Source organism: Rhinopithecus bieti, unplaced genomic scaffold, assembly GCF_001698545.2.
Source record: "Rhinopithecus bieti isolate Rb0 unplaced genomic scaffold, ASM169854v2 scaffold_6380, whole genome shotgun sequence".
NCBI lineage: Eukaryota > Metazoa > Chordata > Mammalia > Primates > Cercopithecidae > Rhinopithecus > Rhinopithecus bieti.
The window spans coordinates 2,431,079-2,444,770 of record NW_016806642.1 but is presented as its reverse complement, the minus strand read 5'-3'; the positions used below and the strand labels follow the sequence as shown (position 1 = coordinate 2,444,770).

At 40.2% G+C, this 13,692-nt stretch overlaps 2 protein-coding genes across 16 annotated transcripts in view; one reads left to right on the top strand and one right to left on the bottom strand.

The window, feature by feature from the left end:
* The window catches only part of DNAI4 (dynein axonemal intermediate chain 4), a 111,926-nt gene extending 101,651 nt beyond the window's left edge, over positions 1 to 10,275 (bottom strand). The window contains 2 exon segments of the mRNA XM_017877158.1: positions 10,101 to 10,185; positions 10,188 to 10,275. Coding sequence (XP_017732647.1) covers positions 10,101 to 10,185; positions 10,188 to 10,269 — 167 coding nt within the window. The 5' untranslated portion in view covers positions 10,270 to 10,275.
* A 57-nt stretch (positions 10,276 to 10,332) lies between these two features.
* The window catches only part of MIER1 (MIER1 transcriptional regulator), a 68,274-nt gene continuing 64,914 nt past the window's right edge, over positions 10,333 to 13,692 (top strand). For 5 of the 15 annotated variants that reach the window (XM_017877161.1, XM_017877172.1, XM_017877167.1 and 2 more), the window contains exons 1-2: positions 10,338 to 10,533; positions 11,576 to 11,676. In XM_017877161.1, coding sequence (XP_017732650.1) covers positions 10,467 to 10,533; positions 11,576 to 11,676 — 168 coding nt within the window. In that variant the 5' untranslated portion in view covers positions 10,338 to 10,466. Of the gene's footprint in view, positions 10,534 to 10,728; positions 10,820 to 10,855; positions 10,973 to 11,575; positions 11,677 to 13,692 lie in introns of those variants that run through there. The other 10 variants (XM_017877160.1, XM_017877165.1, XM_017877159.1 and 7 more) reach the window with 5 other exon arrangements.

Genomic DNA, 13,692 nt, shown 5'->3' with positions numbered 1-13,692 from the left:
TTTTTTTTTTGTTCAAATGATTTTAATTATCGGAATGCACAATTTTTTTAATATGCAAATAAAAAGTTTAAAAACTTCAAAAAAAAAGCGCTTAAATCAGGTATTAAAAAGGAAAAGACTAGTCAAATGCTTTTTCGAGTTTATGTAACTTAAGCAAAATCTTTAATAAACAAACTAGCTTTAAAATTAGTGGTAAAGTAACATTAGAAATGTCCTAAGAATTGCCAGCATACATTTTGTTTGCATTTATTAATCAAGTAATTTCATACTTATCCCTAACAAATACTATAAGGTGTCAAAATTTGGTAAAGGGTTTATAAAACCATAAACCCAGCCCAAGATAGAATGACCTTTGCTCTGTAATCTTTAACAAATAAGACATTAATATTGGTTTAATGAAAATACCTACATCTTGAATTATTTAGAAAGATTACCATAACTTCTAATCCTGTGGCTTTAAGCAGTCTAGTCCACAGGCAGTAAGGAGATTTGTTTTGGGAAAGAACTGTTATCGTCTTTGTTTCAAAGCTAAACTATTAACTAAGTACCTCCCAAAGTTACTTTTGCCTATGCCCAGGAATGAACAAGGACAGCTTGGAGGTTAGAAGCAAGGTGGAGTCAGTTAGGTTATATCTTTTTCACTGTCTCAGTTATAATTTTGCTATGGCAGTTTCATAACTTTAAATCATGACTATCGCAGTTTTCATATATCACATAAACAAAATAATTAGGTAAACGTAATGGGATAAATACTTGTAGACAAGCTTGTCATAATTTAGACTCTAAGGTTATATTAAATTCAATAATTGATATTTCATTATTTGAGTATTTTCCAATAAGTTTATATTGTAGAAAAACATTCTTGGTAAAAATATAAAAGAGTGTGTCCTTTTAAAAAAACTGAACAAGTTTTGTCTAATTCAGTTTAAAGGTTATACATAAAACAAGGTAAAACGAACCAGAAAATAACAGAAATGTAAAGAAAGTTATAAAATAAAGAGGTTTTGTGTGGTAAGAAAGCTTAAAGAGAATAATTTTATAAGAGAAAAAAATCTTTGGTCAGGCACAGAGGCTCACATCTGTAATCCAACACTTTGGGATGCTGAGGTGGGCGGATCCCAGGATATTAGGTCCCAGGAGTTTGAGACCAGCCTGGCCAACATGGCGAAACCCATCTCTACTAAAAATACAAAAATTAACCAGGCGTGGTGGTGTGCACCTGTAATCCAGCTACTCAGGAGACTGAGGCAGGAGAATTGCTTGAACCCAGGAGGTGGAGCCTGGGCAACAGAGCAAGACTCTGAAAAAAAAAAAAAAAAAAGAATTTCATATGATAAATTTAGTCCTAAAACAAAATGACTGGTTGTTTAAGAAGGAGGGATTTTCAGGACAAATCAGAAAGTCCAAGCACATCAAGAACAATTGGTGTAAATCACAATAAGAGATTTATAAAAAAAAACAAAAAAACAAAACTTGTATATGATCAAGTTCTCATATTGTTTTGGTTTGCATAGGAATAAAAAACTGAGATTAAGTTTTTTTTTAAATTAAGGTTATTACATCCATGTATCTTTCTGTATATGCTCCTAAAGTACTTGTGACATTAAGTTACAGGGTTTTGATTCTTGGGTCTAAAAGGACAAGTCCTGCTAAATCTTAACACTGACAGCAATTAAAGCCTTATCTCCAGGCCCCATAGAAGATGCTAATCAAAAATAAACTGCATCCCTGAGACACAGGGCCAGAAATTAAAGCCATTCAACTCTTCAAGGCCCAGGGACTATTGTGAAAGAGGTTGGTGTGTGGGATTTTAACGGAGAAAATAAGTTCAGTTTCTCTATAAATTAATCAATGTCAAAGGCACACTGATGTAAGACCAGTATATGGGCCCCTGTGTCAGATTAACAAGGTTTTCTTGAAGCATTAACCAACTCCTTAATAAAGGTTATAAAAGGCATTTGGAAGCAGTATCGCTATATCTTACGGTCAAAATTAAAATTTCATAGTTTATAAAATTTTGAAAAATAAATATAATTGACATCATGCTGTTTTAATTAGGGCTTGTTTGGAAAATTATGTCTCCTTTCTCAAAGAATGAACATTTTTACCTTTTTTTTTTTAAATCCTTGAGTGATCACTTTGGTTAAATGAATGACTTATTTTACAATGACCCATGTTCCTATTTCATGATATCAAGTCTTTTAAACCTTTGATATTTTATAAGCTTTCCAAAATCAATTTATAAATTGTCTTTTCCTAATTAATCCTTTAAGATATTAGCTCCCCTAAAGTCCAAAATGACATAATTTGGCTTATTTGGTATAAAATTAGACAGGAAGCATTGCCAAATATGAAATGATGTTTGGTTTTCTTTGGGCTATATTTGTATAAATGTTATTGGTATGTGTTCCAAAATGATGGGAAACTCCTATAATTCTGATATAACTTATGTACATTATCAGTAGTTATAATTGTTGTTAAATTATTGTGTGCCACAGAGGTAACACATTTCTTTGTCAATTGTGTCTGATTATGGTTGTGGTTGCCCTAAAATTTTTGTCATCCATGGACAATTGTTGTCTTGTTTAGGTCCTTTTTGGGTGGTTCTATAATCAACTATGGAACTTTAACAGGTGTTCTTAAATGCAGGTTTCTGATAACTTTGCAGATTGTGACATTACAATGGAGGGGAAAAAAAAACTTTCAGGATTCTCATGGAGGGCTGAAATGTTCATGACTATCAAGCAGAACAGGAATTAACTCCATAAACTGAACTGACAGGAGACTAAAGCAATCATTTTAACTCTTGCTTTAAATGTTGCTTATCCTTTGTTTTCTAGAGTCTTGAAACTTTTCTTCTGAGCTACTTACAGCTTTTAAGAGTTTACTATACTCCTATGAACAAAATTTTGAGCATATTTGTTTTTTACTACCTGATTTCTCCAGAATTTGGAAATATTTGTGAGTATTCTTAACTTATGGTAATACAGTTATTTGCACAAGTGCAATAAGAATCTGTTTTAATTTGTAACAGGACACAATTGGAGAAGCTGGTTATTTTACCAAGGCTTTGACTGAAATGGTGTGCTTTCCTTTAAGGAATCAAACGTGACTTATTGAACCAATAAAGCCGTTGGAAAAACTGGCCTCATATTTTGTGTACATAGTGCCTGTACAGGGTTTCTGACCTGTGCTAAGGGAAGAATGTCACTTTCAGACAGGCCCAGAAGCCTCAGGTTTATCTTGGAACCTCAAGAGGAGAGGAAATTCACCCAACTCATAGGTATTTGATTGCATAAACCCATGGCTGGGCTCGGCTTATAAAAGTCCTATCTGAGATTCCTCCTATGAAAGTCCAACAAAGCCAGTTTAAAAGCCTATGTAAAAAATTTCTTGTTGCACTGTATCGAAAAATTAGGCCAAGTATAATAAAGCAAACCAGATGCACCATGATTTGTCTTTAGTAAAAATGGGAAACTGGAGAGAAAATTATATTTCACAACTATAGTAGACCTGTTGTTAGATTCTAGTCTTTCCTAATGTTTTCTCAATGTTTATTATTTTCTACAGTTTGGACCAAATTCTAATTTTTCTTGGCTACAAGTCTTCAAAATAATGTTTTCAATTTTCTTCCTTCTTATTTGCCCTATTTTTCCTAATTTGGAGTCACTGAAAACTAACTCGTGCTTTCTTAAAGCCCTGCGAACTGAAGCCAGACAACTTAAACTTCAGAAGAAAATAACAGCAACCTGTTTACATACCTAAGCCACTTTCATACCTACCTACTGATATATGGACTTCAGAGTAATATAGCCTATATCAATTTTTCCAGGATTGTTTGTTTGTTTGTTGTTGTTGTTCTCCCTTCTTCCCCCATTTCCTCTTCACAGGACATGAGACTTCACAATCTGCTAAAAATGAGCTTTTGGGACCTAACCCATCTAGGAATAAACTGTCCTAGCCATGAGAGATCAGATAAAACCCGAGACCAGAGACTCATTTTCTTCTAAAATGTTTTCTCCAAAATATTTTTTAAAAAGAAATGGGGGAAACGTAAAAGGAAAATATATTGGGTCCCAAAATTACTAAGCTGAGGGAGAATTCAAGCTGGGGACTGCTCAAGACAAACCTACCTCCCATTCTATTCAATGTCATCCTCTGCTCGCTGATATAGATGCATATTCTGATTGCTTCCTTTGGAAAGGCTTATCAGAAACTCAAAAGAATGCAACCATTTGTCTCTTACCTACCTGTGACCTAGAAGCCCCCTCCCTGCTTCAAGTTGTCCCCGCCTTTCTGGACAGAACCAACATACACATATTGATTGATGTCTCATGCCTCCCTAAAATGTATAAAACTAAGCTGTGCCCTGAACACCTTAGGCACATGTTGTCGGTACTTCCTGGGGCTGTTTCACGGGCACACATCCTGAACCTTGGCACAATAAACTTTCTAAATTAACTGAGACCTGTCTCAAATTCTCAGGTTCACATACTCATATGAATAATGACTACTAGATAGCTCTAGTCTAAAAGCCATCTTAAAGTGAATAGATGGACAATAAAATAATCTCACATTAACTCATAAAACAGTTCTTCCTCTATTTAAGGAGAACAAACAACTACCTTGAAAATTGGAGACAAGTTGAAAACAGAGAATCACAACTTACTGGGAGCAGAAAATGCCGCTGAAGCCAGCAACTTAAAAGGCAACTAGCTAACTACTGAAGACTTGAGTATAGACTAACTTGAGAGAGAAAATATTCCGGGGGGGGGGGGGGCTACATTTTCATGAGCTTTACCTCTATGTGGCCACAAAGTTCTCAGGATGAAGATTAAGGAACAATTTCCTCATGGTTCTAGCAGGTGGATAGGAAGTAACCATTCTAAAATACACCTACAATGTTATGTTCTCCTTAACAAGCACCTGCACTCAAGGACAACTACTTTACCAGAGCCCAACTAGAGTTTTATCAGGGTCTAACTGACATGGGGGAAAGGAAATACCCAACTCTGGCCCCCATTAGCCATCTTTTCCCCTCAAAGAAAAAATGTACTGAAAAACACTTGTCAAGGTCTCATCTCAGGGACAAAGGCCCATTAAAACACTAAGAGCTAATCATAGGATTGTCAAACCCTTCCCCTCCCCCTACATCTTCCCACTGATAAGAATAGGAAGCAGGGAAATTCTGGGCAGAAGAGGGCAGGTCCTTGGCAAGGGCCCCACCCTCAAGCCTGGAATCATGGCCCAAAGTAAGAACATACATCTGTATTTTCCTGCTTGAATGCTGCCTTTTCCAAAATCACCCATGGCCCACTCTGCCCCACTATCCTGTGCCCATGAAAACCTCAGGCTTAGCAGGCAGAAAGAGAAGCAGCTGGACGTTGGAACCTATGGTTGGACGTCAGAGAGAAGTGGCTTGACTTCAGAGGGACAGCTTGACGGTGTATCTTTGAAGAGGAATCTGGCTGGGGATGGCTGAACTTTAGGGGAAGATTACATTCCTGTTCCGTCCCTTTTCCAGCTCCTCTTCCCACTGAGAACCACTTTTATCACAATAAAATCCCCTGCATTTACCAGCTTCAACTCTTATGCGACCTCATTCCTCCTGGACACTGGACAAGAACTCAGGTGCCATTGAGTGTGGGTGCAAAAGGCTGTCATGCTGACCCTCCACTGAGCTGTTAACACTTAAGCTCCCTGTAGACAGCAAAGCCAAAAGGGCACTGTAACACCTCCTCTGGGGTTTCAGGGGTCGTGGGTACCCTCCCCTAGATACTGCTGGGGAGCGAGTATGCAGTTCACTCTTGAAGGCGCCCAAAAGCACTCACTCTGGCTCCTGCATTCACTCACCTGTGCTCCACCTCCCTAGAGGGGTGGAGCAGCGAGTGAGTGGAGTTTGCCCCTGCCAGTGCCTGTGCACTCCAGTTCCTACCTGTGAAGGAGTCACTATCCTGTTTCACCACCACATCTACAGGGCTCCTGTATAATAATGGGATTACAATGGAAAGAACTGCAAGGCTGACTTTATTTAAGAAGTCCCTAGGGAAATTTTAAGAGACAGAAACAAGGACAGTAGAGGAAAATGATGCCTTACACACTTACAACTAAACAGTAAACATAGCCTAATTCCTAGCCACACAAACATAAAACACTACCAGCCTACTTAATCTCAGTTTACATTACCTATACAATATGTTCAGCTCTCAACAAAAAATTGTAAGGCATATCAAAAGGTAAAAAAAAAAGTGTGAAGAGACAAAGCAAGTATCAGAACCACACTCGGATGTGACAGATATTTTATAACTGTAAGACTGTGAATTTAAAATACTTACGATTAATATGGTATGGGTTCTAATGGAAAAAGTGGATAATATTCAAGAACAGGTGAGTAATGTAAGCAGAGATAAAAACATTAAATAAAATCAAAAGGAAACATGAACGTGTAAGGAATATAAAGGCACTGGACAGAGAAATAGGATGAAGGGTTGAAGAATCAGCAGTTGTTTTTATTGCCATGGTAGACTTGTCCAATATTGTAAAGCTAAAGGCAAGGATCTAACACAGGAAAAGAGAAAGTGGAAAATTGACAAATATTTGCTTCATGAGATCCTTTCCAAGGTCAGGATTAAGTCCTAAAAGAAGGAAGATGAGAAATAACAAATTAGGCCAAACCAAAAGGTTGTAAACTTGTCTGTGAAACTTCGTTTTAATTAGATAACATGGCTACTGCAAAAAATAAAGGTTATACTACTTCCCATCTCCCACCCCATTCTTTCCTCAATATGTTATGAAATTGTCAACATTTAAGAAACTCCCAAAGGAATTTTTCTTACGCCCCATACTATGAGTTGGACAGTTTTCGTATTTTTCAATTTAATAAATTCAATTTCATTTTACCTTCAAATTTCCATACCTGAAGGTGAAAACAAAAACCACACAAGATAAGCAGTAACCAAAGTTACTGAAGTAAATATTCATTCAGCAAATATTTATTTAGCACCTTCTTCATTCTAGGCAATGGATACCGTAGCGAACAAAACAGAAATCTTTGCCCTTTTGGAGTACTATCCTTAGGTGAAGACGGATTAATAAGCAGGTATACTACAAACTTGCAGAAAAACTTTTTTTTTTTGAGATGGAATCTCACTCTGTCAACCAGTCTGGAGTACAATGGCAGTGATCATGGATCACTACAGCATCACCTTCCTAGTCTCAAGTAAACTTCCCACCTCAGCCTCCCAAGTAGCTGGGACTACAGGCATATGCCACCACATCTGGCTTAATTTTTTGTAGAGATAGGGGTTTGCCATGTTGCCCAGGCTGATTGTGAACTCCCAAGCTCAAGCAATTTGCCCACTTCAGCCTCGTAAAGCAGTGGAATTACATGCATGAGCCACTGCGCCTGGCAGGAATAAATTTTATGGAAAAATTCAAGTAAAGGTGAGGGACTGAAGAGCTCCAAGGGTGAAGTATTATTACTTTATATTACTTTGGAGCACAGGCTCCAAAGGGGGAACACAGTGTGCCTGATGTGCTGTGGAACAATACGGAATGTAATTAGGCAAGGGGAAGAGTCCATAGTGAAATCCTCTGGGGTCCTGTAAAGAGTTTGACTGAGTGAAATGGAAAAAACTTGAGAAATGTTTTGGGCAGAACCACATTGATTACTACCTGGAGGGTGTTGGCAAGGAGACTATTTAGGTGGGTATCACAATGTAACACAGTGATTTACATGGGAGTGGTAGTCTGGATTTATTTGGCAGGTAGAAATGGTAAAATTTGCTTATGGAGTGAGGTATAAGATGGAAGTCAAGGGTAATCCCAAAGTTTGGTTTTTTTTTTTTTTTTTTTTTTTTTTTTTTTTTTTTTGAGGCGAGTCCTCGCTCTGTCGCCCGGTCTTGGAGTGCCAGTGGCCAGATCTCAAGCTCACTGCAAGCTCTGTCTCCCGGTTTACGCCATTCTCCCTGCCTCCAGCCTCCCAGTAGCTGGGACTACAGGCGCCCGCCACCTCGCCCGGCTAGTTTTTGTAATTTTAGTAGAGACGGGTTCCCCGTGGTTAGCCAGGATGGTCCGATCTCCTGACCTCGTGATCCGCCCCGTCTCCGGCCTCCAAAGTGCTGGGATTACAGGCTTGAGCCACCGCCCGGCCCCAAAGTTTTTCACCTGAGTAAATTAAAAGAGTGGAATTTGCCATTACTAAAAATGAGAAAAGATGGCAGTTAATTAGAAAAGAGAGAAAATATGATACACTTAGTTGTAGATGTGATTTTGAGATGTTTTCAACTTGTAAGTGCAAGTGTTTTTTTCTTAAAGTCGTCTTCCTGGGAAGAGGTTTCGCCATAGGATGAACATTTGTGAATCATCATTATAGGTGATACTTAAAGACATCAGAGTGAAGAGTTTATGGACTGACCCAGCACACCAATACAGTCCTGGATCGTCAGCTATGAACCAACATATACAATGGCGGATCTGGTAGCAGAGCTGGAAAAACTCCTATTGCCCTAACAACGTTGTAGCTGTCACAACATTCAAGCACAAGACATTACCTTTTCTATGTTTACATACCAAATACTTAGCATTGTGTTACAATTGGCCTACAGATTCAGACAGTACATGCTATGCAGGTTGGTAGCCTAGAAACAACAAAGCATTTTCATTTTCATCATTATGCGAACACCATTTAGTGTACTTACACAAATCTTGATGTATAGACTACTACAGCCTAGGTGTACAGCCTACTATACACTTGTAGCCTAGGTGTATAGTAGCCTATACATCATCTACGTTTGTGTAAGTACACTAGAAGATATTTGCAAAATGCTGAAATTGCCTAACAAGGTATTTCTCAGAAGGTATCACCATCGATGCATGATTGTATTTAGTTATGGTAGTGAGGAACAGATACCAGCAAAGGATCTGGAAAAGGAGAAACCATGAACCAAGACAAGAACTAGGAAGAGTGGTTTCTCAGAACCCAAATACAGCTTTTCAAAGCTCAAGAAGTAATAAACTAGACCAACGCTGCTTCATTTAACAAAGAATGAAACTGTGGATCAGCCATCGTATTTGGCTGCATGGCTATTGTTGATTTTCATAGAAGCTGTTTTGGTGGAGCGGTAGGATGGACAAAAGCGTGAGTACCATATTCAAGAGAGAATGCAAGGTTGTCTCCCAAGAACTCTCAACAAGTTCCGCTGAAGAAAGATTAGCTGAGGTGGAGGAGATTGCAGAGGGGAAGAGAAAACAAATAAGGAACTTTGGAGGAACTTAGTGGACAGTATTATGGGCAGTACTAACGAACCATTTAAAAACAAGTCCACATAGCTGTGTGCTTTTCTCCAGTCTTGCTCACAGTAGAATGTTGGAAGCAGGAATTAGTTTTAAGGTAAGACGGTATTGAGGAGACGACAATAAAATACCTCTACTACAGAGCACAGCAATGTTTGGCCTGGTGGCTCACAGAAGCTGAGGCTCTTGAACGTCTGGGCACAGCATGAAGGCACCAAGCTTTAGAGATTGCAGGCCTTAACAAACTAGAAGTGCTAGGAGGAAGGATGGTTCTAAACAAACCAGGTCTTTTCTCACAGAGCAAGCACAGCAGTAGAGATTTTATTTTATTTTATTTTTTAGACAAAGAGTCTCGCTCTGTTGCTCGGACAGCAATGGCACGATCTCGGCTCACTGCAACCTCCGTCTCCCGGGTTCAAGCAATTGCCTCAGTCTCCCAAGTAGCTGGGATTACAGGCATGTGCCACCAGGCCCGGCTAACTTTTTGTATTTTTAGTAGAGACCGGGTTTCACCATGTTGGCCAGCCTGGACTCGAACTCCTGACCTCAGGTGATTCAACCGCCTCAGCTTCCCAAAGTGCTGGGAATTACAGGCGTGGGCCACCGCGCCCGGCCCAGTAGAGATTTTTTTTTTTTAAAGACTGTGGTAGGTCGATAAAGGAGCCATTTGTCGTCTGGGCGCTTGGAGGTCTAGAGACTGAACTCAGTTGGGGTACGGCCCTTTCCAAATGTAGAAATATCTATTAATAGAAGGGCTCCCTCCGGGACCCCGGGGAATGGACTACGGTTTTAACGCCGGAACTTACAACCTGAAGTTCTGCTGCTTGTGACTGCCTGCCGGAGAGACTGGCATGGTGGCGACCAGCTGGGGAGTGGTCCACCACCCCTTTTCTGGCCGCCTCTGAAGTCCCTGTACCTCCAAGCCCCTGCGTTGGCGGCTCGGGCCAAGGCTCCGGAATGTTTGCCGGGCGTCATGGCGACGGTGGAGCTCTGGCTCAACAAGCGGCCGCGCGGTTGGCTGGCGGCACGAGGCCGAGGAGGAGGGCGGAGGCGGAGGGGAGGGCAGAGGGTTGGTGGAGCAGGAGGAAGCTCCGGACGACGACTAGAAGAAGGAGGCGGGCGGCCCGGGCCTCAGGCCCCTCCCAGGCTCTGAGTCTCCCGGCTGCAGGCGGATGGATGGGGCTTCTTCAGGCGGTGGCGGCAGCAGCGAAGGTGGCGGCGGCAGCAGCGGCAGCGGCTGTAAGTGCAGCCTCCACAAGCCATCTCTCCCCTTCTGTTCCAGTTTGGGATGAGGGGCTCCTGAGGTGTCCTCAGTCCCCTTTCTCTCCTTCCCCTCCCCCACAGCAGTGTACCGCCCGGAAGACCCTTAACTTCCGGGGAGGGGCTGCCTCAGAACGCGCCTGGCTTGCTCGCTGCCGGCGGCCGAAGGCGCATGCGCAGCTCCCTCCCCGCCACCGCCCACTGCCTCCCAGCGCCGCCTTTTTGCCTTCGCGGTGGCGGCGGCGCGCTGGGAATCCGCTGCGGAGTGAGTTCGCCTCGCCCCGTTCGCTTCGGTCCCTGATCCCAGCCGGGGTGGGGCTAAGCTGACCACCCCGCTGTGGCTCCGCCTCTTTCTCTTGTATTTCTCTCACTTGTGTCCCAGTCCCGGGAGGCTCCCGCTTGCACTGCAGCCTTTATGGTGAGCAGCGCCCTGGGCCAACCTGCGCTTTTCGGATGGAGTCAGGGAGGGAGGAGAGACTCGAATAGGGTATTACTGTGAGGAAACGAGGTCCTCCTAGCGCGTAGGAGGATCCCTTGGGACAGATGCTCGCCGCTCTTTAGTCTTGTTCTTTCAGCTTGTGGCTAGGTCCTTGGCCTGGAGCCTATCTGTGGTCCCTGCATGCTGTGTGACCTTGAGCGAGTCACTATCCCTCTCTGGGCTTCAGTTTTGCCTATTTAAAGCTTCCTCCAACGCTAGAATTCTGTATTTCTGCAGAAGAACTTATGTAATTACAAGATTGACTTGGTTCTTGAGGCCGCTTCACCGAGATGACCCGGAGTTGACTGAATCTTCTTCACTCATGGGTGGAATGAGGCGACGTATTTATTGGGTCGCTTTTATTCCTTTACCATTGGTTACAAATTGCATGACTTAAGGCTCATTAAATGTTTTTCTAAAATTGTCATGGGATCCTTGTCCTAATTCCCGACCATCTTTTTAAACACGTGAAACAGGGTGGATGGTGAGCTTGTATCTCGTTTCTGTCTCCTTGCTACTGAGGCTCTCTTTCCTTTGATCTAGATGGTGTGGTCGCTCGATTCTCCCAGTGCCTGGCTGAGTTTCGGACGTGGTTAAGAACCAACTGGTTGAGGTTCAATGCAGACAAGACGGATGTGATGCTGGTAGGCAGGGGTACGCTTGGAGATTAAGGGAGGGAAAATCCAAACTCCCTCAAGTAATGTGAGATTTTATTACTCTTCTTATATGTTCCAGTGTTTGAGAACTGATGGGCCAAAAATTTCCAGAATTTGGGTGAGATAAAAATAACATGTCATCAATGTAAGAACCATAAACATACAGTTTGTAATATGCTGATAAAATGGGGCCACTGGATAGAACTATGTAAAACTTATGAAAAGAAAATCCACAACTGTTATTTGAAGAACCAAAAGCCTACATAAGTGTTTGAGTGGCATTAATAATAAAAAATGAGACTAATGAAAAGATGATGCTGATTGTCACTATAGATGTGGGGCTTCCAAATGTAATAGGCTAAGTTTTTTAGATTTAGGTATTTTCAACCAAATTAGTAATTATCCATACAATTTTACTACCACATCATAAAGACATGGTGTAGGCTGTTGCTTTTAAATAAAAATTTCAGGAAATAGTTTATAAACTAATCTCGAAAGAGACTCATGGACCCTAAAAATTGTTAGATATAGAATTTTTTAGTTTTGGATGTGTTGTATTAATCTATTGCAGTCAGCTAACCCCAGAGTCTAAACTATTACAAATACAGTATTTTCTTGGTGCATTTTGAGAGGTACCTTTTTGGATTGCATAACAGGTTTATATATTTTATATATATATATATATTACTTGTATTTGAATCAGGTGTTGGTACTGAATAAAAGGTTATATTTCTTAGGTATATGTAAATTGCCGAAGAAGTTTGTTCATTGGTTCGTTTAAGGTACTGGTTGAAGTAAGATTGTGATACTAAATGCTTTTGTTAAAAGCATAATAATAACTGAGGGGTTTGTGTGTGCGTGCGCCTTATAGCCTCTATAGAATTGTTTAATAACTTTTGAATGGAAGATTCAGTAAATTGCTTACAAATGATTTATCAATATAATAGCAGTTTTGAGTAGCTTAATGTCATAAAAATTAATGTTAGTTTGCCTGAAAATAAGGCAGCTTTTAGGTGGGCAATAGGAGCTGAAGAGGCATTTATTCAGGCTTTCTATAGTGTTTTTTTGTTTTGGGACATTAATCACAAACCTCACATAAAATTGGAATTCACCACACTTTTTTAGTGTAAATATTTTATACACAAATTCAACAGAACTACTGTTTTGGATATCACATTAATAAATAACAAAGTGTAATTAAGCAGACACAATTAATGGTGCATTTTCTCATGCCTTTAGCTCTGTCATGTCCTATTTTCAACTCTTCTGGTATGAATAGGCTTTAAAAATAATTTTTTTTGTTAACCCAAGTATAAATATTAACTGTTTGCATTTGGATACAAAGAAGATGTCTGTTGAATTAATCCAAAGTGCTGAAGAACTAAGGGTAATGGATGGAAACAACAAGGAGATAGATTCTGGCATAACAATGTTTTAAACATTTGAACTTTTTTTGAAAAGAGGAGCCTTTTTATGAGATACAGTGAGTCACTGGAGGTGTTTAAACATAGGCAAAAAGCCTGGTAGTAGAAGCATGATGAGAGATTACTATTTTGACAGGGTAGAGAATTGACTAAAAGATCTCTAAGGTGCCATCCAACACTAAAATTCTATGACTAGTGAATAGTTAATTTTTATATATTTAATACTGAAGAGGGTAAGTAAGCATTTTGATAAAGACTTTTCATTCCCTAAGGTGGCTCCTGAAAATTTTACAGTTAAGTGTATCACTAAAATAAAATAATAGTGGAAGTATACTGAATTCAGTGGTAATGTGTTACCTATGAATTGCAGTATTAGAGCTGTTTCTTTTTTATAATATCTGAACCTAAAAAGACCCACTGAATCCACATTTATAAAAGGGGAAGGAGAAAATGTAGAGATTTTCTTCCCTCAATAATAATAATACCATTTAAATTTAGTAATATTGACACACAATATTAATAAACTTAAAAAATTATTTAGGCCAGGCGCGGTGGCTCACGCCTGTAATCCCAGCACTTT